Here is a 24,347-nt window from a genome sequence, read left to right as displayed (position 1 = left end):
CCACATTCTCAGAACAAAAACCCAAAAGTTGTGTTGCCAATTGAAGCAAACACAACACTGTTAAATACGCAAATGAAAGGCCTATGTCTCCTTTTTGCAGCTTTTCTTCCTGAAGTACCTTAATGCCATGTCTATCCAGAATCTACACAAACAAAGCAGCATGGAGTTATAACTGATATCCAAAGTCATGTTTCATTCAGTTTTCTGCAGTTCTCATAATTTGTGCTAGTCTCCTGATCACCCAGCTAAAGACTTCAACTAAAAATCTCTTTCAAAATGCAATGCAATGACATCTCAAGTGTCATAGAATCACAGGATCATTTAGGTTGCAAAAGACTGTTAAGATCATCAAGTCCAACCATTAACCTGACACTGCCAAGTCCACCACTAGACCATGTCCCTAAGAACCTCATCTACGCATCTTTTAAACACCTCCAGGGATGGTGGCCCAACCACTTCCCTGGGCAGCCTGTTCCAATGCCTGACAACCCCTTCAGTGAAGCTATTTTTCCTAATATCCAATCTAAACTTCCCCTGGCGCAACTCATGGCCATTTCCTCTCATCCTATTGCTTGCTACTTGGGAGAAGAGACCAACACCCACGTCGCTGCAAACTCCTTTCAGGTAGCTGTAGACAGCAATAAGGTATCCCCTCAGCCTCCTTTTCTCCAGGCTACACAGCCTCAGATCCCTCAGATTCCACTCATAAGACTTGTGCTCCAGATCCGTCACCAGCTTTGTTGCCCTTCTTTGGACATGCTCCAGTAACAAGGAAAATGAGAATAACTGTTGTAAACCATGTCACCCTCCTCCTCTTAGTAATCATGCTTTGACTTTTGACACTACTGAGCAGCTCTGTATTTTGACATGATTACTCTTCTAACACTATGAAACACTACAGTTCATTTAGAAAGCTTTAACACACAAGTATTTATCTTATAAAAATTTTGTTACATATGTAGTTTCTCTCTGTATTTTGGTGTAGCACATTATTTCCATCAGTTTTCAAACTGGTCCAGAAAGTCCAAGTTAATGCTTTTGGCTGGATACAACAGTACTTTTTTTTCCTCCACTGTATTAAGATCAGTGCTCTGATATAGTTTAGGTTCTATACAAATCAAATTCTTCTGGTACATGAATGATGCAACCCTTCGTTTGTAACATCATGAAGAGTTTGCTAATTCTACTGCTAACTTTTAATTAATTTAAATTGGTTTTATTAAGGTGTTTTGTATTTTCTGTTTGTTGAAAATACCACTCCTATCTTAGAACACAGTTCTAATATACAGACTTGTATATCTGGATTTCCAGAGAATGGAATTACTGGTCAAGGACTTAAATATCAATCAGTATCTCCAGACATATCGGGCATTCTCTATAACACGTACTTAAAAGTATAAAAAGTAACTCAGATATTTAAGTGATTATGAAATGCCAGTTTTCTAACTTTCTCAGTTCTTTAAAAGAACACCCAGAAATATTAAAGCTATATCACTTTGTTATACAGCCACTGGATAGCTGCTTCGCACAATGGTGATAGATTCCATTTCAACTACAAGTTTAACATCAAACAATCCCTGCTATCAGCAACATTATCATATGAGCACGCTTGATCTGCTTAACCTGTCCATCTAATAACCACTGACAGTAAAGTTCTGTACAGAAGGGAAGCAGGTATAACTGACCTGCTTACAAGTAAATTCAACCTAAGTCATGCTAAGAAACATAATAAATTTGTCCTATAGTATTTATTGCAGTCCCTTTGGATACCTAATACAACCCAGTCATTAAGAGTATTATAGAAGACGATTCCAAAATACGTCATGTGCGTACTTGGAGACATTACTAAAACCAGAAACGTGTCAGACAGCAGGCACACACTGCCTGCTGACAGACAAACTCTAGCAAGTCTTGCCCCCCAGGAGTTCAAAAAGTTACCACCCCCAGCTGCCCATTACATTCCTCAGCTAAAGGTTCCTGACCCTTCTTCTCCTTCCCAGAAATCAGCAGAAAGGAATGTGCATGGGTATTCAGCCACTTTAGTTCAAAATCTGGTAATTTAAACCATTAATGAGTTTGACCTGCTGGACTTCACATTGAAAAAAACACTCCCTCTACCACCCATTCTACTACAGAGATAGTAACCTCCTGTTAAAAAGTTGTAGCAAATTATGAGGGAAGAGTAATGTCAAAATGCACATACAAGCTGCCTCTTAATACAGATATTTAGCTGTAATTTTTGATGGCTCAATATACTGATATGGCTGTATCAGTGAAACTTTGAAGAGCCTCCTTATTTTGCATCTCCTTCCCTTTGTATAGTTCATTTCTTGGGTCCAAACGTTTTCATCACCGACCACATCTAGAACTTCACATGTTCCTTCTTAAGCAACTAACTCACCCTCTTCCTTAGGTATGTGGTACTACAGCTACTATGATTTTGATATTTGAACTTGCTTGACAGAAGTATCTTTGCAATTTCTCATTTCTCTAGTAGGTGGTGAAAACACCTTATTAATCTAAATTAATGTAACCGAACCTGGTATTTCTGCAGTTTTTACACTTAATCTTTTCTTTAATGCACTGCAAAAATGTCATATTTTCTTATTAAATAACTGTCTATAAATAAACAAATAAATACCAGAAAAGCCATGATGTGCAGATTTGGTTTTCATCACATACACGGAGAGTACATGAGAAATGAACTTGACAGAAAGTTTGTTTCAACTAACAGTTTTCAAAAGACCAGATTTGCACCTGTAACTAATACTTGTCTGCCATTCTGAAACATGGACAGACCTCTTCAGCTGTTTGAATTAATACATGAATTTATGACACTATTTTGGATCCATGGCAATTTTTTACTTATGTGTAAGGCCTTTAATTTATGTCATCAAGATGGGATGATTGTCAATTAGTCTAAAGTGAAATGTTTCCTTGAAATAATATCTCTGAGTTGTGAATGTTTTCTGTCACCAATTTGAATTTCTTTCAAAACTGATTTTATTCCACATTATAGTCTGTCTTTTATTTTTTTTAAAGAAAAAACAATTTGGTTAAATGGTTATTAGAAACTGTTTCTAAAAACAGTGGAATTCCCTGTTTCCTTTAACTTTATACCCCCTTTCAAGAAAGTTTTTCCAGATTTTCTTCTAGACTAAGTAAAAGTGGTTTTATTTGTCACCTTTATGGGTAAAGTATATTTTGGTGCCTATGAATGGTATTAGTAAAAGAAAATTACAAAGTCAGTCTCATCACTTGGTAGGTATCAGAGTTAAATTATTCTGCAAGCAGATGTCACTGTATGTGGACTCTCATGGCTGGTAATCATATCAGAAAGGTTTTTGCATCCACTAAAATTGGCATCAGTTAAGTGATATCATCATGACAGAGCTAACAAAACATTCTTTTCCTCAAGCCGAGGCATGACAGTGTCTGCTTGGTGCTTTTACAAGAGACATAAAAATACTTTGTGAGGAAGAACTTGCAGCTGACTTGGGGAATGAGGTGGATCCCTAGCACACAGGCTTCTTGCCACAGAATGCAAAGCACAATCAAGTGCGAAAGCTCCAGCTATACCAGTGATGTATGAGAGGACTTCACCTAACATGGCTTCATATGCCATGGAATGGGCAATAGAAAATCTGCCAGGAGCCAAAAATGAACTGTGTTGGCTCCAAAACATACTTAGAGTTGGTTTGGGGGCCAAGAATACTTGGTTCCATCTCCGATGCAGCCTTCTTATGCTGCTAAATGAAACACTGTCGTAAAAGATCAAGTTCATTCCAAAATCAGAAATTTAAAACTCCCTGAGTTTTTCTTACTGGAGGACTAGCAATAAGAATACAGAAGAAAGTGAAAATTCCTGTTTGCTTATCTTCTTATTCTCCATACTTTGTAGATCCAAAGCAAATAAACGGAGGTGAGAAGAAGATTAGAAGCAAAACCCCTTCAGTGCAGTTCAGAAAGTCTACTTCTCTTAGCCACAGCCTTTCCACAAGTTGTAAAAATAGCCCACCCAGAAGAAGTGCTAACTGAAAAGGGTCTCTTCCAATAGAGACAAATATTCTCCAAGTTGCATATGGTCACATTTATCTTCATCTGAATACCCAGAGCTGCCTAAAAGGCTGTGTGTTGCTACTGTCTCTTAAAGAGTTAACATTTCAATAATTAATAAAAGACAAATTCAATAAAGGATTTAGACATTTATGGTAAAATTTAGGAAGTACAGACAAGGTTCTAGAGTAAAAAAAAAAAAAAAAGAAAAATTATCTATACAGTCCTCATCTAACTAGCTAGGAACCAAAGATGCCACAGGCACTTAAACTTTCACCTGTAAATTTTGTTAGAAGCTTAAGCTCCAAGAAGAATGAAGGTGCTACCACCTCAGCTGAAGTTAACAGCCCCCCTTCACCTTGAATTCACAAGCCATACACCCCAAACTGTCAGCTCAGCCACCTCGAGGCTCCTATGTATGTGTATCATGTTAGAACCAATCTTAGAACCAATCTACCTTCAGTGGGAAAACAAACAACTCACGGCAATCTCTGTGGATGGTCAATGTCAACACTTGCCATTTTGTTCATAGATGATTAAAGGAATCACTTACCAGCTTGAACTTCAGAGTAGAAATACATCAACCAAAGAAAGAAATGTTGCTCGCTCTCAGAAGACTACTCTAATCATCAGCTGCTGACTGGCATCAATCCTGTTGAAGTGCCGACACTATAAAAAAGAACATATGATTAATTGATCAAAGAGTGCATAAGAACACACTTCCAAAGTCAGATAATTCTAGGGAAATACAGAAGAAGGGAGAATTCTACGTTTCAGACCTGGTCCCAATCCCATCTCTGTCTTTTGTTCAAATAGTTTGTAATGAAAAATTACAAATTTTCTTAAAATAAGAACCAGCCTGAGCACTGCCATGGCTTAGGCGCTCCGCTGGTCCGGACCTGACTATGCTGCTCAGGTATCCTGAATAGCTTTCACCACTGCATCTTGGAAATGGCCTCCCAAACATTTCTGTCTCCCCAAGATTCTATAAATTTGTTTTCATTATTATAAGATTTGCTCCATTCAAACTAACACAACTTACTTAGCTGACAGTGACTTCTGACATGAATATTATACCACTATTCTTTAAATAAGAACATATGTTTTCCACAGAACAATTTGGAACTTACCAGCAAACAGCTATTGTGAATAACCTTCTTCCCTTCTTCCTTCACAATGGGCTCCTTCACATCAATATTTTTGTCCTCTTTTAATTTTGCAAGATTTCAGTGATTAAAAAGACACAAAAGGTTCCTTTGTTCTGAAACATTAATGGATCAGCCCTTGAATAAACTATATCATCTGTCTTCCCCTGCATAATGTGCTTTTAAGTGATATTTATTTAAGGGCTCTACTAAAATAAATCCCAAACTACATGAGCAACAGCCATATTTATTCACTTGTCTTAAAAAGACATGATAACACGAGGAAGTTAAATACAATTGAGCTACTGCTGACACCTGCTGCCCATCCTGAGAAATCGATGTTAATCAGGCCTAAAGTGCTTAATACAGTGAAATATATTTAAAAAACAAACAAACAAACACACACCCCTACCACCCACCACATTGTAGAAACTCTCTCTCCCCCTAGTTCCCAGACTCATAATGTTGCTGGTCCAGGGAGCAGGAATGGGTGCCAAGCAGGGGCCAAAGAACAGGAGTTAGAAACCACCACACCACATAAGCTAAGCTTCACTAGCATTAATTTGAAGTGAAATTTCGACCAACTCAGAGGAGTAAGATGAAAGACTGACCCATCCTGCAAACTGTGTGGGATCACTGAGCCATCTGGTAAAGAAAAAGGATTCCAATGACACAGAACAGTTTGGACTGGAAGGGACCTTCAAAGGTCATCTAGTCCAACCCCCCTGCAATGAGGAGGGACATTTTCAACCAGATCAGGTTGCTCAAAGCTCATCCAGCCTGGCCTTGAATGTCTCCAGGGATGGGGCATCTATCACTTCTCTGGGCAACCTGTGCCAGTGTTTCACCACCCTCATTGTGAAAAAATTCTGCCTCATGTCTAGTCTGAATCTCTTCTTCTTTAGTTTAAAACCATTACCCATTGTCCTACTGCAACAGGCCCTGCTAGAAAGTCTGTCCCCATCTTTCTTATAAGGCCCCTTTTTATGTACTGAAAGGCTGTAATAAGGTCTCCCTGGAGCCTTCTCTTCTCCAGGCTGAACAACCCCAACTCTCTCAGCCTGTCCTCATAGGAGAGGTGTTACAGTCCTCTGATCATTTTTATGGCCTCCTCTGGACCCTCTCCAATAGGTCCAAGCCCAGTTACTAAATGAAGTTTCTAGACAAGACAATTCAAATGCTGAATATGTTTGTAATAAAGTGGAAATGAACATCCTACAGGAAACAAGGTAGTGAATGTCAAGGCACCATACCAGTGAAAGCAGATACAGACATCAAGTGAAAAAAAAACAAGCCCTGATTTCAAATGTTATTTACATTTTATTATATAAACATGAAAACCCACAACAGCTGCAAATATCAACTTCCCTTTAAAAAGGAATGCCTTAGAAACATAACAGTTGGCAAACAATTCACAAAAAAACACCCTAATGCTTAAAAACTCTTTTTTCCCCTTAAGTTATGAAGGAACTAGGACAAGAATATCTCCAGCTAGTAGTGATGGTGAGAATCCCACACAGCAACCCCAAGCAGCCCTCTGTCGGAGGGCGTTCCCAAGGGCACAGGTGTGCCTTCACCCCACGCTGCTCTGCAGGGTCACGGCTGTGAGTGGGCACCTGGGACCATCCGACAGCCACACACGGGACAGACGAGCCACCCCTAGCTGAACAGGACACAACCGAGCGGGCACGTCATGTCTGCAGGTTGGTTTTTTTTTGTCCTATAAACCAGACGGACGCAGAAGAAACACCGCATAGGCTGTTTTATGAAAGTCAGTCACCTTTGATAAGCGACAGCCACAGGGGCACGCCATGTTTCTTTTTCCAGACTCCCAGGTTTGGCATGTGCCGGAGAGGGTGCGGGTCTCAAAACGCATCGCGGCGCAAAGCTAGCGCCTGGCCCGTAGGAGCAGACACGGGGGCCTGCAGGGGAACCCCCGGGAAGGAACTGGGCTGTCAGTTCCGCCCCCCCCACGTCGAGGCCGCGAGGGACGCCGCGGCACCGCCCAACTCCTGGCGGAAGCGCCGACACAGCCGCGGTGTGGGAGGGGCGTGGGCCCCGCCTCGGCTGGGTGGGCTCTCGGAGAGGCCACGCCCCCTCCCCGCCGCCCGTGCGCGCGCCCCTTCCTCCGCCGCCCGCTTCCTGCCGCGTCCCAGTGCCACCGGGCCCCTCGGAGCCGCCGCCCCCCACCTCTCCGAGCAGCGGCTGCAGCGTGCACGGCGCGGCGGGCGGGCCGGCCGGCGGAGCGGGGAGATGAACACGGTCCTGTCTCGGGCTAATTCGCTCTTCGCCTTCTGTTTGAGCGTGATGGCGGCGCTCACCTTCGGCTGCTTCATCACCACCGCCTTCAAGGAACGCAGCGTGCCCGTCGGCATCACCGTCTCCCGGGTATCGATGTGAGTGCGGGCGGGAGAGGGGAGGGAGTGGCGGAGGAGGGCCGGGCCGGGCAGTGGCTGCCCGCCGGGGAGCAGCTGCGCGGCGGGTAACGGCCGGGGCGCGCGAGGGGCCGGCAACGCCCGGCTGCGGGCGGGCGCAGGGGCGCGCGAGGCCGCGCCGCTGCCGTTCCGGCGGCTGCACCGGCCAGGGCCGCCGCGGCTCCGCTTCCTGCCCGCTGCACGCCTGGGCCAATGAGGGAGCCCCACGACGGCGTTCCGCCGCCTGGCGGCCCGGCCGGGCGGGAGCTGGGGCGGCGCCGCCGGTGTGGGGCGGTTCCGTGCTGCTGTCCGGCCGGTGAGTTGGGGCGGGCTGGATTGCAAACGCTGGGTGCGTTCTGCGTAACGGGATAGCGACTTATAAGGGAGCCGAGCGAACTGCTTTTCGCAGTTTTGGGCATGCAAGGACCTAAATGAGCACGCTTTATCTCTCTAGTAACTTTTTTTTGATTAGTAGTTCCCTTAAACTTTTTCACTGGTAACATATTTTTCTTAGGTTTTTTTGAGGCCTGTGGCAGTAGACTGAGGAGGCTAACCTTCCTGTGAAACGCACCAGGTGTGCAATACATAATGCCACAGGAAGAGAGTGTTGCCCACTCACAGTGCACTGACGCCAACTTGTGCCAGGGGAACCTTTTTCCAGTTTTGTTGTGGCTTTGGGTTTCTCCCACCCCCCCCCAGAAAAAAAAAAGGGAAACTGTCAAGTACATAGGATGTGGAGCCCTGTAGTTTCACAAGCAGTTGAGCAGCACCAGAAAGTGGAGGTGTTTGCTCCAATCTACATGGTGCTTTATCAGAGTTGCACGGGGGAATGAGGCTCATAGGATGTTTTACTTGAACTCACTGATGAGTTTGGTTTGGTTTTGGCCACATTAGTTAAATAAAGCATCTCATGGGGCTTTGAGGCCACCCTGGGATAAGGGACAGGAGCGGATGGCTGGCAGCAGCATTTGAAAGGGAAGATGAGTGCAAATGAAGAGTAGGAACTGCCATCGCTTTCATACCTTGGGGAAAATAAACCTATTTACACTAGATTGAGGATTTCAAACAGCATTGAAGTGGCGTAAAAGCATATTTTAGATTGTTCAGATGAGCTTGACATATATGAGGTAGCATACTAAGGCCTAATTATGATGAAATTTGTACTGCCAGTCCCTTCAGTGATGCACGTGTCTGGTATTAATGAGAGGTGTCATACCTTAATTGCATCTCTGGAAGTTCTGAGAAGTTCTGCAGACCCAAGGCTTAAGGCCTGTTAGTACACCAGATTGACAGTGATTCAGAAATGAAGTACTCGATAAGGGATTGTACTTAAAAATATGGGTTTTATTTCTTTGAGATTACCAAGCTTAGTTTTAATGAAATTATATTTTAATAGACTAATTTTCAAACTGGAATAAACATAACTAAGAAGCTGATAATTTTTTTGGTTACCTGAAAATTAAGGTTCCTAGCTGATTGCTAACTTGTTTATGGTATTCTTTTTTGTAGTGGGAGAGTTTGGTAAATTGATAAGCGTATGAAAATGTCTGCTGTATCTGTGTTATTTTCTAATATGGTGTAAGTGTGGCTATGTCAGCCATTCCTCCAAATATGGATGTGTAATAAAGTCTTCCAAAATAATATGGTTTTCCATATATAGAAGAAAACAAGCATTTTCTTTATACTGCTACTTAAATACATTCCAGGGAGAAATCTTGTAAGTTGTGTGAACCACAAACTTAAACTCTGTTTTATCAGAATGGTTGGAGACTGAGCATTAGAAGCTTTTTTTGTTTGTTTGTTTTTAATGGAAAGTTGAAAAATAATATTGAAAATGGTTGCTAGCAGACAGCTGTGCCTTTGGTGTTCCAGGCAGCTATATATTTGGGGATGGCTGATACATATTTTACTGAAGAGAAATGTAGTGCAGTTTGTTTCCGGATAGTTACAGATTTTTGTATAACTTCGACTACTGTGGTGGCAAGGCCTGTCATTTGGAACTAGGGCTCCATAGTTTCTGGAAGTCATGTTTTATTTTGTAATGTTTTTTTATATTTTAGCCAAAAGTATTTCAAAGAAAGTACAGAAAATGGATGGCAGAAATACGTATTAAGAATAATAACTTATGTAATGCATGAGAGAAAAAATGAGAAAGGATAATCTTGTGTTTTGTTTTGTCTTAGAAAAAATGTAGAAGATTTCACTGGACCTAGAGAGAGAAGTGATCTGGGATTCATCACATTTGACATTACTGCAGATATCCTTAATGAGAAAAATGGTTTGCAAGCATTGTGAAATAACAGCATCTTGACATCTATTTTTGTTACCTTATAATCTTCAGATACTCAGGACTTGAGAATAAGTAGGAATTTATCTTTCAAATCTAAATTTAAAACAGTGAAAAGTAGTATTTTACATAGAGCAGTAAAATAAAACTAGGAATAGCTATTCTGTCTCTAGTAGATGACATAGAACAAGTTGAAATTAATTACAGAGTTTATATAACATACTATTTCGATTGTCATACTAAATCTGGAAACTCTTGGCACCTTTCAAACTCACTTTGTTGTGAGACTTTCAAAATTCTGTTGACATAATAGGTCGTAGAAGTACCTGTCTTCCTTTAAAAATAAAAAGACATTGTGATCCTTTACTTGTTTAGATGTTCAACTGTTGAATCTTCAACACTGAATAGTATGAAATTCTTTGGGAAGCATATGAGCTACCACAAAATTTATCACATTACTTTTTGGCATTTTTCTATTTGCTGTTATCTTTTTGAAACTTTACTTTTGTATTTCTCTGCTTCCCTGTTAGTCTAGCTTTTATTGGGGAAAGAGGATTGGTGTGAATGTTTTTGTTTCATTTTGTTCTGCGTTGTTTTTCAGACAATAAAAGGGAATAATTCTTACGGTTTAGGGTGTTGAAATGCAAAATATTCAGTGTTTTTCTACAAAAGTTGATACCAAATACGAGGCAGCATGCTTTACCTCAGGTGATTACACTTTGCCTTGCTTTGCAGCTGGGCTGAGATTCCTGAGATTTTTCTGACTCCTGTTTTTTGTCACTCTGTTAGGCAAGACATAGATTACCTCTGCTTTTTGGTTTCCCTGTTTTGGAGAATACTACATTGTGTAAGCAAACAGAACAAAATGCAAATCTTGAATGCATGTGAACACTGGATAAACATGTTAATCAGGTTTTTGCAGGTGTGTGTTGAACAGGATAAGAGGGATTATTTTTATCAGCTGGAGGCAGGAGAGGTAAACTCCAAAGTCTGAGTTTTACCTCTGAAATGCTTTTTTTACATATTAAAACCAGAGACTAAAATTCTGTAAGTAGATGAGTTGAACTGTATACAGTGCGTATAGAGTGAGAATAGAAGTAGAGCGAGGCAGGACAGGACCTCCAAAAGAAATATCGTTATGTGAGGATTAGTTCACAGTATGTGGACATAAAGATTTTATGTTGTAGCGACTTTTAATAGTAGGAGGAGGGTTTTTTGGGGTTTTTGTTGGTTTGTTTTTTTGTTATTTTTTTAATGCGAACTGACTTAATCTTTCATGCCTGGTGTAAGTCTTGCAGTGTGTAGAGCTATAAAATACAACTTTCCAGTAGGGTTTTTTGACAGAATTTGTAAAGAGGTACTGGTACATAGGCTCTCTTAACTGATGGGGAAAAACAAGTTAGTCCTACGAAGATAAAATAAAATGACAGTTAGAAAAAGCAGCTAGGGAAAGGGAAGGAGACAGTTTAAGAACTCCTTTTAGCTTACTTAATTCATGGCTAACTTTATCAAGCATGAAGAAATCCCACAAAGGAGATCTTCCGAATCTTGTTTTGAGTTAGATGACGAAAAATGTTCAAGTAAAATAGCTCCAGCTATTCTTGCAGCAACAGCAGTTAATTATTTAAATTGCTCCTTACTTGACCTTTGAATTAGAGGCTTAAAAACATGATTCGGTCTTGGGATGAGTGGAACAACATAGAACAAATTTTAATCTGGTTGCGGAATCTCTTTATTTTTTGAGATAGTGGCAAGTAGAATAAAAAAGAGAACTGTAACATAACAGGTTACAACTGATCTTTATTGTGAGTTAAAAGGTCTTTTCCTTAGCAGTCACACATGATGTATTTTATTGCTAAATAAACAACAGACAAGTATTTAGAATATTAGCTTTATTATACTGACAGTCTCAAATGGCAGTCATCAGTGCTTTAGTGTTGATCAAAAATCTGAGCAGTTTTGTTCCAGTCTAATAAGCTGATTTTCTTTGTAGTCAGCAGGTAATTAAATCTGCTAATGCCTGGTGTCACTTCCAGTATGAAATACTTCCCACCTGCTAACTTCTCTAATGTGGGTGTCGCAGGCTCTTTGAACTCTACACTCTGCCAATTTTGTATTTATATATTGTTTAATGCTATTGTATCTCAATCCACAGTTGGAAACCAGATTCTTTGATAGTATAAATAATTGCTTTGAAGATATTTACTGAAGAATTCTGTCTTGCTTTTTATGTTGAAGGTTTTATAATAGATTGCCTAGCAGCAGGTTGTGGTTACTAGCTGGCATTGTCAAATATAGAACTCTTAAATCAATGGAGGAAATAGCTGTTAGATTTTGTAAATAAGTAAACAAAAAAAAAACCACCCATACACACCAACTAAAAACCTGTTGCTTCAATATGATTAAAATCTATGTTAGAACTCCTGGAAGTCCAGTTTTGTAAATAAGATGAGGTATGTTGAAATATAAGATCTCACTGTAATTATCATAGTCTATTTAGATCTAGTAAAAATAAAATGAGGTTATGTAAGTACAGTATGGTATTTTTCTTAACTCACATACATCTGCAGAGTATATTTGACTGGAATGTTAAACAATTGTTTCTATATTTGACTGCAGAATACTCAACGAGAAAGAATGTAAGTATCAAAAAGAAAGTTGAAGCAATTACCCATTTTGTTCTGCAGCTATTCTTAACATTCTGAAGTTCTGCTGGGAACAGTTTGGGCACCAGCATTTCCTACTATCCTGGACTGTTTTTACTGGCCTTCATGGTTGTTATTTTCGTGACAGTTTAACTGCAGGGTGGGATGTTCACTTTGGGGAATCTTAATATGTGCCCAGTAGAGTGGGAGAAAAGTAACACATGCCTTGTTTTTCGTGTACAATAGTGGTATGTAAAATAGTGTTTTCACCTGTTTGCTCAGTCTGTTTTACTTTTCCCTAGCGTTCTGCAGTTGACTGCTGTTAGAAACAAGATATAGTGGCTTTTGGTCTGGCAAGGTGTGGTTGATCTTTTGTTCATAGATAACAGAAGTGTTTGCCTGTAGCAGTTGCTGTAGCCCCATAATGCATTTATGTTATCTTGTCATACTTCTCAAAGTGATTGGCCTTGCTGCCTTCTTTAAATTGGTTGCTGCTGATATTTCACTTTGGATAGCTGAAGGCTTTTTTCACTGGTCTGTTAGGAGCTGTGTGGAACAGCTTATGGAAATAATGAAACACCATGCTGTCATGGTACCACTGAATTCTAGTTTAAGCTACTATGGTCATAGTGGAAGGATATAGTGAAGGCTTGGAGTTTTTTCTTAACGTGCTGCAGAAAACTATTTTGCTGGGGTTTTTAAATATCAGTTACACAATGTCCAACAGCACTTATAAAGTATCTACTGCATGGTTTTTAGGGTTCTTGATTAGGGCCTGGGACTTCACTGTCTTGTTTTACCTTTTAGGGTTTTTTTCACATAGATCACTAGTTCTCACAAAAACTGAGAAATTATTCTCTAAATTGTTCTATAAGGTACTAAATAAGACTGTTTAGGACCTTACTACTTAAAAGAACAGTATAAAGTTTCAAATACTTAAGAATTTAGGATCCATCTTTTGAATTGTGCATATAATTTTTGGGGTGACACTTGCAATTCAAGTAGAGATTTTTTTTTCCACTGAAGCTGAAAAAATGTTAAATACCTAGACAGGGTCATGATAGCTCAATTTAAGTTCTTTATTTGAAACAAAGTCTAAATACTGCTTTTAAAAGTGACTTACCTTTGCAATTCGAAAGGAAAACCCATCATACTTTTTAAGTCTTTGAAAGCTTATGACTTTTTAAAAAACGGCTTTCACTTGTTTTACTGAAATGTTGTTACTGTTTATTCTGTGCCACTTTTCTGTGTGTAGTAGTACTAGTTTCCCTCCCTGCAAAGTATGGTTTTGTTAAATGAGTTGTGGATTGCAGGCATGTACTTATACTTCAGGGTTTTTAGATGAATAATGATACAAAATTCCAGTGACTGAATATGGTCTTGCAAGGTACCTTGCTGACTTAATTACAATTGTATTTTTAGGCTCTAAACCAGGTGGTCCTTTGGGACAAGATCATGTTGAGAGGAGATAACCCAAGACTGTTGTTAAAAGACATGAAGACAAAGTACTTTTTCTTTGATGATGGAAATGGTCTGAAGTAAGTAAATCCTTTTGTATTATTCTTATTAATGGTGCCTTCTTTTTAGTTGCATACTTGGCATTTTATATGTATGTTTATTGCTGTGATAAAGTACTTACATTCTATCTGATACTCTGTCAGTCTGTTGCATCTTTGTAGTTTGATTGTTAGAAGATGACTTTGGGATACAAGATATCCTGGTTCTTCTGTAGATTAGAAGATGCACTGCTAATACAAGTAATAGGCTTCTGGGTTTCTGTTTCCATTATTTTTGTCTGTATAGAATTTGTTCTGTGATGCATTCAACTGCAAAGTTAGGTAACAGTAGAAAAAAAAATAAGTCTTATCTGAAAATACTTCTGGATCAGGAAAACAATTTTTATCCTAATTTATTTAATATTTATTATTAATTACATTGGTTAACTTGAGTATTTGTGCTGATAGTCTTTATTGTTTTTTGCAGGGGAAACAGGAACATTACTTTGACTCTCTCCTGGAATGTTGTACCAAATGCTGGCATTCTACCTCTTGTAACAGGATCAGGACATGTGTCTGTACCTTTCCCAGATACCTATGAAACACCAAAAAGTTATTAACTTATAATACTGAATCCGAAGCAAGATATTTTTATACCTGTATATTGTGAATAAATTTTATTGTGGGTTCTTCTCACATCCCATGCAACCCTTCAGTGAAAGGTACTTGATTTCCTCAGGTCTAACAGCATAGGAAAAGGAAATGAAAGTTTAGGGTGATGGTTTTGTTTTTTGTTTGTTTTTTTAATCATTGAGGCTGAAACTTAAGGGAAAGGTAAATTGCAGGGGGGAAAACTGAGGAGTTTGGTTTTGTTTTTTTCTCCTGACGATCTGGGTATAGATCTCCTTTTCTTTTAAATAAACATTTTTAAATGAGAAAATAGTCTTACTGTGTTTTTTTTTTTGGTACTGTGATACTTATTAAATTTGTGTAGAACTCAAATATATCTTCTGGAATCAGTTTCTGTGAGTGTGTGAAGGAAATGACTATTCAGTTTTACAGCATTTTGCTAAATGCCTGCTTATCATGTTACAGTGAGGTAAGCTTGGTCCTTTCTAAGGCTGCTATCAGCTACTTTGATAGTTATTTTAGATCTTGTTTTGAGTGCCAGTGGTGCAGCCCACATGCAATTCTGTATTATAAAACATTTTAATAACTGCTTATGATGCAGCTAACTGGAAGAATAAAAAGAAATCTTTTTCAGTGTATTGGGTGTAAGTCAGTAAGAAAAGTAAAAGTCTGCTTACAAAGCAACCACTTCTATTGGGATGTGCTCAGCAGGAAGAATGAACACACTTGTTCCAGAGGAGGCCTTTCCATAGCAAGGAATGGGACAGATGTTCTTCAAAACAGGAGAAACATCTTAAGAAATAGAGGATTTCCCATGGGGACATAGAGAAATGTAGGCAGATTTACCAGCTGCAATATGGACACGAGTCTTATCTGCAAGTCTTCCTGATCTGCATCAACCTGGAAAAGGTAGTAAGTGTGTAGTAGTTCCAGGCAGCACCTCTGCTGAAGAAGTAGACTCTGGGGGGCTGCATGTCATGCTCTTCGTGTCCTTCACTCGGTTGCAGCTGCAAATGTTTGTCATAGTTGGAAGGACAGAAAGAGGAAACAGGCATCAGGATTGCCTTCTGGCACTAATGGTTTACACTGATCCACTCATGTTTCTTGCTCATCATGTATCCAAGAGAGGAGCACTTGCCACCATCAGCTCCCTTACATAGTTCTTAATGTACATGTATATATATTCAAACAAAATATGGGAGAAGTTAATTTATTACCAGATGTCAAATATTCTGCATGTGCTGGGGACTTTCAGAAAGAACAAATATAATCTGAAATTAAAACTACAAGTGTTTTAATACTGTGAAGCAGAAAAAAAAATAATAGGAAAACTGATGAGAAATTGTGACAAAGCTTTCAAAAGAAGACATGCAAAAGATTGGAGCAGAGCCTCCCACTTCATTGTGCGTTCACTTAAGAACTCACATATTTTTGAGGAAGCCAACTTGCTTTTGAAAAGGGATCTTTATTGTTTATGATTTATCCCTAGGTGACTACTTAGTGCATTCTCTGTGTATCAATAAAAGAGGTCTTGAAAAAATTCCAGAAAGTGCATTGTCTTTTTACAAACAAAATTTTAAGTGTGAAAACTAAAAAATTATTTTCACAGGAGTATATTGGGACAATTTTTCTTTTGTATCCAGTGTATTTACCTGAATTTCAGTTCTCTGAACTTGTGTTGTTCTCTGTGGATTAGCATAATCAGCACACTGAAGTACATGCTATTTTTTTCTGTGCTTTGATATGAAATGTATATATTGCTCTAAAAACTTAACTGTTACAGAGAATTTAATACTGTCACATGGAAGGAAAATAAAAATTTTTTGTAGAGGTAATTGTGGAGTTGTTTTGCTAATTGCCAAGTAAGTGGTTGGTTTATTCATAAATTATATTCCTGAAAGGTTTGCTGAAACTTATTTCTTGTGGCTTGGCATTCAGCCACTTCCCTGGATTCCTTTGGCAGTACTCTTCCAATGAATATAAAGGCCATCTATGAAAGAGGTGCTCTGACTACAAAGACAAGAAGCTGCTGTCAAAAAACATCAGAGATAAGTCTACCGTCGTTCCCCCAGAATGGTGTATTCCTCCCAGCAGATAGTAGCAGAATTTTAAGCCACTGAAACTGTAGCTTCAAACATGATGCTTGAAGCTTTTCTAGCCCTTCCCAGTGAAGAGAAATTACAATGTTTGAGGTACAGCCTTTAGAGGGATAAAGAAGAAACCATCACTGAGTTTATGTTCAAGTTCTTAGAGAGAAGAACTCGGTTGTATTCTTGAGGGAAAGGCCAGCAGCAATTAGTGCTTAAATCTTGCTCTTTGCTTCTCAGCCACCAAGTGGGAGAGGATGTTCTGCTCTCTTTCTGGTTTGGGAGCAAGGAGGCAAATTCCTTAGTTGATGTCTTTAAAGCCTTTCAAAAAGTAAAATTACTCCTGCCGTGACATCCTGTTGTGACAATTCTCAAACTATTTATGAAAGAATGTTCTTTTATGGAAACAAATGGCATGTACTTCACCTTGTCTCTTCTGATGCATCTTATAAAAAGAGGTGGTAGTATTGCTGGCAGCTGATTGTTCTGTTAAATGTGTTACTAACTATAATGGTGTTTTATGTAGTGGTGTGTACAAAAGATGTATTCCCTAGTAACTGATCTGCTCAATGGGAAAAGGCTTGAAACCATTTTGTGGGAAATGTGAACTGAAAACACTTCTGATGCATTTCAGATAGCAATTTATTGAGGTTTTGGAGACAAGAGTTCTTGTCTAGGGACTGAAAAATGCAAACTCTCAAAGTAGCCTGGGTTTTCATTTACTGTTGAGCACGCAGCACCACATGGAAAGCCCTATGCAGGAAAGGAAAATAACTTTAAAAGTCTTTATTGTAAGCTTTGCTCCCCTGCAGTCTTATTTATGGATTGGCACTATAGATATTGAAAATAGAAAGACAGAGAAAATATATTATTTCTAACTATTGGTGGTTTATTTTTATAATAAAAGTTTCTTCTCAACAATGAAATTAAAGCTGGCTATTATATTGCTTAACAGTAGTTTCAAGTAGAGTTCCTACATTATTTGTTGATTACAAACGTTGAAAATGTTATTTTTCTAAAAATTATTTCAAGAGAAGTTTCACAAAAACAGTTCCATTAGATGAAAGCTATTTAGATTGAAAATTCAGGTATTGGAGGAGCAATACAAATTTGTGTCAGAAAATATACAGAAGATAACTATTTGTAGGCCTTTGGTATTTAAGGAATGCTCCGGTTTATTTGGCTTTATTTTGGAAGAAAATTGAGATTTTCTTCATTAAAACAACTTAAAACTGTTTTTAAAACAAGTAAAACTCTTCATGCAAACAGGCATATACTCTTAATCATGGAGAATCCCATTCTAAGCATACAAGTAAATACTCGTATTACAGTAGTCACATCAGACATACTTTTATTAAGAAAAAAAATTCCAAAATTTAGCTTGAACAAGCTAAACCACAGCTGCATCTTTTTCTGCTGCCCTCTACCACTTCCCTGGGACCATTTTTGTGAATCTGCATGATGAGGCACAAGTATAGACAAAGTAGGCATTCCATTGTAAGGTTTCTTTTTTCCTTAATATCCTGTCACAGTAATATTCCTTTTATGCAAGTTAATATTTATCCTCTAATAATTGTTATTAATTTGTTTTTGTTTTACTCAGGATGATAATCTTAGAATCTTCTTTCTTTCTTTCTCTTTTCCCCCTGCATGACTTCTAGAATTACATTTATTTATTTTTTCCAAATAACTGTCTAATAATGAAATTCTAAATCCTCTATCCATGAGCTATTAAGGAAAAAACCCACCTCTGAATCAATATGATAACAGTATCCAGAATTATAAGCTATTTGATTCAAAATAAAAATTACGGAACCAAGTGCATCATTAAGAGAACATTCCAAGACTCAGAGCCAAAAGTGCTGCCTGACCTCCTGACTCCTTTACCTCCCTAGCTCAGTGCTAATGACACACACCAACGTCACCTGGAACTTTCCCTTGCTCTCCAGCTGTAGCCCCTTGTGCTTGTTAGGGGTGCTCCAGGCTGTAAATACTGAAGAAATAGCTGGCACTCCTTTGAAATCATAAAACTGGCAGAAATGGATTAGAGAGAACATACGTATTTCCAGCACCAGAGGACCATGGCAGTGAGTGTTCTGGTATTCTGAAGACATATTTCTAGTATACTCGTAACTTTGTAGACAGCAATTTTCATGTATTTTGCAGTTATTATCCAATGATTTCCAAGTGCTCTACATGAAAAATCTGTATTTATTTTCAGAGAGACACTGGCATGCTTAAGCCAGACTGGAAGTGTTTTTGCAAGTGACCATCTGAAAAAAAGTCCGATTGTAGCTAGAATTGCCTGGGGTGGTGTGTGGAGAAACTTCTGTGGCCTTCTAGCACCTGGCTGCACAGGTGTTGGCAGGCAAAGGGGTAATTGGGCCCTCCCTTAGCAGAAACATGCTTTGGACTTCACATGTGGGGTTTTGCTTCCATGGTGCAACAAGGACAACAGGTATAGTGCTGTTAGTTTAGTCTGCCTCCTTGCTTGTTGTGGTTTGGGTTTTTTTTTTGTTTTTTTGTTTTTTTACTTTATAAGAGTGTTTCAGTTTGGTTCATTTTCCAAGTGGCTGGTTCTGGATGCCTGTGCTGAGGTGAATGAGTTGGATTTGGCACACAGGAGAGGTTTTGGTGTGCCACAATAGGAGCTAGTATGGGAAAAAGAAGGGGTTTGGATGTAGTTATGGAAGATCGTTTCAGAAATGAGTGTTTGGTTTAAGTTTAAAGAAATATTGCCTTTAAGAGTGATTTGTATTAGATATAGTTATGAGTAGCTGACAAGACAGGTAAGGAGAAGAGCACTTTTATGTGTAAGGTAGTAATTGAAGGTAAACATAAAACTAGTTTAATGGTGATTGGGAAGTAACAGTGATTGTGGCTGCTTAAAGTTTCTTTTGAAAAAAAAAAAAAATTTATTTCTAAAAGGTAATTTTCTTCCTGTACTATTTCTTCCTCTCTCTCCAAATTCTGAAGCAAGGAGAGGGTCAGGGTTTCTTTTTCTTCCTTGCTCTTCCAGCTTCTTTCTCTTTAAATACTACTTGTTCATTTATCTTTTACTTTAGGAATTATCATAGTTAGAAACAGAGATGGGCGCTGGCACCTGAACTCTAGTTGCATATGTGTCAACAGCCAACACCAGCGTTCTTCTTTTTAAGGATTGTGGTCTTCTTACATTTACAAATATTAGGATTAAAAAGTGAAGTGATTTGTAAAATTTCAAGTTCTAATAAAATAAAGTTATATATCTTATCAGATTATTTGAGCTCCCTGTAAGGACTATCTTGTTTTACAAGCCCTGATCCACAGGAACAATGAACTTTGCCTCATTGACATCTCTCTGTATTGTTAAGTCTCACTCCTAAATGGAGTATCTCATTAGGACTCACCTTTTCAAAGGCATTTAAGAGCGAAATGACTTTGAAGAATTAGTCAAAGGAGTGTCCCTAGAAACTGTGAAGACTGTAACAAGATATCTTGATTGAAATAAGGCTTTTGACACTGCCTTCTGTGCTATTAATGAGCTATGGGGAAAAGAACCATGAAGGGGAAAATACTTGAAGATATATGTAAAACTATTTGGAAGGTTATACACAGTAGCTGTAAGATTTTCAATGTTAGACTTGAAGACTGTTGGGCCTTGTGTTTTAGAGGTGGGGTGTTTTGGGTGGTTGGTTTTGGTTTTTTTTTGTTGTTTGTTTGGGTTTTTTAATTATTGTTTCTTTTCCTGACTCATACAATTCAGTGTAATATGAATATGAAGCATTCTTAATGAAATTTGGAGATTATGCTCAGCATGCAAAGTTGTAATTGTTTTGAGATTCAGGCAAAGGTAGTCAGTAAATAATATTATTCTCCCTATGTATCTGGCTTTAGAAAAGTTAGAGCTGGGGTACTCTGTGTATTTTGATAGTGGAGGCCGTATATTCACTCCACATCTTGAAGTGCAGAACAGGACATCAGTGGGGTTTTTTACAAAATATGTCTTACAGGAGTGTGTATTTAAGAGTACCTGTGTTCTAGGAACAAAAATAAGTGTTACATCTACTGGGGGTGGGAGTAGAGTCTGTTTTCATCAAATATTTGTGTTTGAATATTTACTCTGGATCTTCCCCCTCATCTGTTAACAAATCTTTCTAAGATGAACAGATTTTCTAGGAAGATATGGAACTCTTCCTGGAAAGAGCAGTTTATGCCCGTGTCTGTCTGCGACTATTTGTATCTGATAGGTCTTACCACTTGGGAAGGGTGATGTTATAGATTGGGTTGACCCATTGAAGAGTATACCCAAGTATTGTATTTCTCCTGTGGGTTTTGCATTGCTATGTGTAGGCTGTTAAAGTGGTCACCAGTGACGCCCTTCCACCCTGGGATGGTGAGCGCAGCAGCAATGGAAGGTGGGTTGAAGCTGTGTCCTCCTCATCACGATGATGGGGCAGTAGCCAGGTTGTGTACCTGGGGGCTGAGGTGGGAAAGGTTTTGTGTTTGCAGACTAGTGTTTATGCAATCACATTAATGTCAGTGAAACTGTCCCAGTGTAAGAGTTGTTCCACAAAGTGGTAAGTTCATGTTTCAGATAAATCTGTTGCTGTCATGGAGGCACCCCGTAGGTTAATTTAAGGGACAACAAGGTCCAAAACCAACTTTTATTAAACTGGTGGGGAACAGGGTTTTAGCACTCCAAAAGTGACTTAAATAAAGGTTCGGATATCAGTTGAGGAAAATTATTGAGGCAGCAACTAATACAACAGGCAGTCCAGTGTGCATGCACGTGGCTTCACCCAAAACAATGCTGGAGCCGTCCCTGAGTCCCGGAGAAATACACACTTGCCTAAACACGGTGCGGGATTATTTTTAAAGAGATACATGTACTCGTAGTGAGTACGGAAAGTGTACACTTGAGATTCCGTGAGGGTAAATTTATAATACGCTCACAATCCTGCGAGAGTTAATTTACTTATACGTGCAAGTGTGCACGGAATCCTACACGTGCTTATGTAGAAGCACGGGAGGAGAATACACTCGCGATTGTGTGAGGGGCTCTCAGCGGCCACTCACGATTGTGCGAGGAAATAATTCATACACGTGCTCGTATTGGGCACGGAAAGTTACGCGTGCAAGTGTGCACGGAAGGAAAATACACTCGCGATTGTGCGAGGAAATAATTTAAAGTATGTGTGCAAATGTGCACGGAAAGTTACTCGTGCATATGTGCACGGGAGGAAAATACACTCGCGATTGTGCGAGGATTAATTTTACACGCGCTCATACGGAGCACGGAAAGTTATATGTGCATATGTGCATGAAAAGTATAAATATACTCGCAATCCTGCAAGAAGTTTTACTCACACCCGTGGCGGCAAGGCAAGCGGAGTCCCCATCCCGGGGAGGGGGGCTCTCGGCGGCAGCACCTTGCTCGTGCTCCGAGAGACCCATGACAATGGGCGGAGTCTCGACGAGAGTCCCGTTTTTATACTGGCTGATCAGATCTGACTGTAGGCATTCTAGAAGCTTCTCTGCACCCCCACACCGGCTGTGGGTGCCCCTGAAGCCTCCAAACATCCCCCACGCTGGGCGTGGCTCAGTGTGCCTCGGCACTCCCTTCTCCTAATGGCCCTGGCCAGGGTGCTCTGGGGCCAAACAAAAGAAGCTGTTAGCCTCAAGTAGCAGAGAAAGGGGGAGATGTGCCATACTGAAGGAGGGAGGGGGGTTTGCATTCTGCCACAGTTGCAAAAGTTAAAACTGTAGGCTATGACAAGGGGTGAGAGAACAGTTCCGAAAACTGAAGTAGAGTCTCAAAATCTTGGTGGTTCTGTTGCCAGAACTTAAGCAATAGATCCACTGACTTTTCAGATGTCTGTAGTGGATATGACCTTGTAATATATTTAGGGAGAGAGTGAAATTTGCTAAATACAGTCTTAGGAGCATAGAGCGGTATGCAATAACTCTGGACACTAAGAAAAGTTAAGAATACTTTGGTGAGTGATTTATTTTATTTCCTTGCTTTGGGGTAACTAGGAGAGAAGAATAGATAAAGGGATGATCGCTAGGACACTTTTAATATTCTTTGGCTTATTGCTATCTAGATTTTTTTTTTTTTTAAGTTGTGTACACATGTAAAAGCAGAATGTAACATTGGATAACAAAAATAAGCTGTTTTATGGAGTACTTCTAATTGAATATTTACTTCTAATTTCCCACCACCCCATACAATTAATATTTATTAGAAATTTAAGTATTGATTAAACAAAGGACTTAAAGATAATTCTAGCTATTTTCATAGCCTTTGCAGTTCTTAATGGTAAGATGGTGACGTAACAATCATTAGGATTATGCGATATTTATATTCCTCACTGTTAATACAAGTTTCCTGTATTGTATTTAGTTTAGTTTTGTTCACTGTAGGTATCCCATTGCATAAATCCATGCAATATAAGAATATGAGTAGTTGTATATGCATAATCTTAGCTACAGACCTGAAACTGGAGTTCAACTGGATGATTTGATGTTGTAATAGTCCTGGACTGAGTAGGAAGTGTTACAAATACTGTTTTCTAAAAAATGTTAAGGGTTTTTTTTGTCATTAATTATATTTAAAAGGAGCTTTCTGCTCTCAAGCTGAAAGTGGTTGAGAATTTGTTACAAGCAACTTTGCATATGTCACTGGAAACAATCGTTGAGTACAGGCAGAAATTCACATGAATAAGGTCAATAAATATTTTATATTTCTTGTAGTTGTGGATTTTCACCCTTGGGCTTGGGTCTAAGAAATGTGTTGCTTATAATTGCTAGAAATCCAAGAAGACGGATGAAATAAAAATTCTGAACAGCTCTGAGTGGAGCCAGGCTTATCTTAGAAAAAGCACAGAGTAGTCAGTGGTTCTTTGCCCTGGCATCCAGAGTTGCCATCTTTCTGTTAAAAGAAGAAGGGTAAAAAATAAAACTAAAACATCCTCATATCTAGAAAGTAACTTGACTCTGTGATAACTTTTATAATAATTCATATTCTGTATTCAGACAACAGCTCTATCACAGAGTGTAAAGTTAATTTTGCAAGAAAGTGAAGTTTGTCTCTTATAGGCTTGGTTGGAAAGTCTAAAAGCAGAAGCCTCAGCTGCTTCAAGAATGTGCTACCGCTTAGTTTTAGAATTTAAAATAATATTTGACCCAGATGCAGGATATATGTTTGAGGGTTTTAATGTTTTGTTTTGGTGGTTTTTTGCATTTCAACAGGCTGATTTTTAATACACTTCCTCCTTGCTATATAAACAAACAACCTTATCTTTTTTACTGTTTAAAAAAGCAAAACAAATAAGTAGGGAGTTGCTTTGCCAGTGTTTCTACCATGCTATTCCAGAATAACATTAAGCTATACTATGTATGAAGTTCCAAATGTAAAAGGGCTTGCAGATTTAACATTTTTCATTTTCTTCAAAATGGATGGGATTTGTCTCACAAATATTTAATCTTCAAAAAGGATATTGATATAAAGAGTTAATGAACTTTTTGTGACACAAGAGCATATAGTGTTTTCTTCAACTTCATGAATTGCCAGCACTATTATTTTCCCCTGTCCCCTAGTTTTAT

The 24,347-nt window shown here is 39.0% G+C and overlaps 2 protein-coding genes across 8 annotated transcripts in view; one reads left to right on the top strand and one right to left on the bottom strand.

Annotated features, from left to right (window-relative positions):
* ASB5 (ankyrin repeat and SOCS box containing 5) overlaps positions 1-7,730 on the bottom strand; it is a 40,762-nt gene extending 33,032 nt beyond the window's left edge. The window contains exons 1-3 of one of the 7 annotated variants that reach the window (XM_065061316.1): positions 6,982-7,120; positions 5,187-5,317; positions 4,610-4,725 (exon numbers count right to left, since the gene is read on the bottom strand). Coding sequence is in view for 3 of the 7 variants with exons in the window: in XM_065061319.1 (XP_064917391.1) it covers positions 4,610-4,637 (28 nt within the window). In the remaining 4 variants the exon portion in view is untranslated. Of the gene's footprint in view, positions 1-4,609; positions 4,726-5,186; positions 5,320-6,981; positions 7,166-7,522 lie in introns of those variants that run through there. The other 6 variants (XM_065061319.1, XM_065061317.1, XM_021284211.2 and 3 more) reach the window with 6 other exon arrangements.
* Positions 7,044-14,983, top strand: SPCS3 (signal peptidase complex subunit 3). The gene is made up of 5 exons (XM_065061321.1): positions 7,044-7,597; positions 9,799-9,874; positions 12,467-12,541; positions 13,970-14,085; positions 14,531-14,983. Exons 1-5 carry the CDS (start codon positions 7,044-7,046, stop codon positions 14,661-14,663), a joined length of 954 nt encoding a protein of 317 aa, XP_064917393.1. The 3' UTR covers positions 14,664-14,983.
* The last annotated feature ends 9,364 nt before the right edge of the window (positions 14,984-24,347 follow it).

Source organism: Columba livia, chromosome 4 (genome assembly GCF_036013475.1).
Source record: "Columba livia isolate bColLiv1 breed racing homer chromosome 4, bColLiv1.pat.W.v2, whole genome shotgun sequence".
Classification (NCBI taxonomy): Eukaryota; Metazoa; Chordata; class Aves; order Columbiformes; family Columbidae; genus Columba; species Columba livia.
This window is presented reverse-complemented; position numbering and strand designations above follow the sequence as displayed.

Coding starts and splice junctions, on each gene's coding strand:
- SPCS3 (XM_065061321.1), top strand. CDS start 7,044: ATGTGCCGGAGAGGGTGCGGGTCTCAAAACGCATCGCGGCGCAAAGCT. Junction 9,875..12,466: donor CATTTGACATTACTGCAGAT/ATCCTTAATGAG, acceptor ACTCACATACAT/CTGCAGAGTATATTTGACTG. Junction 12,542..13,969: donor AATACTCAACGAGAAAGAAT/GTAAGTATCAAA, acceptor TTGTATTTTTAG/GCTCTAAACCAGGTGGTCCT.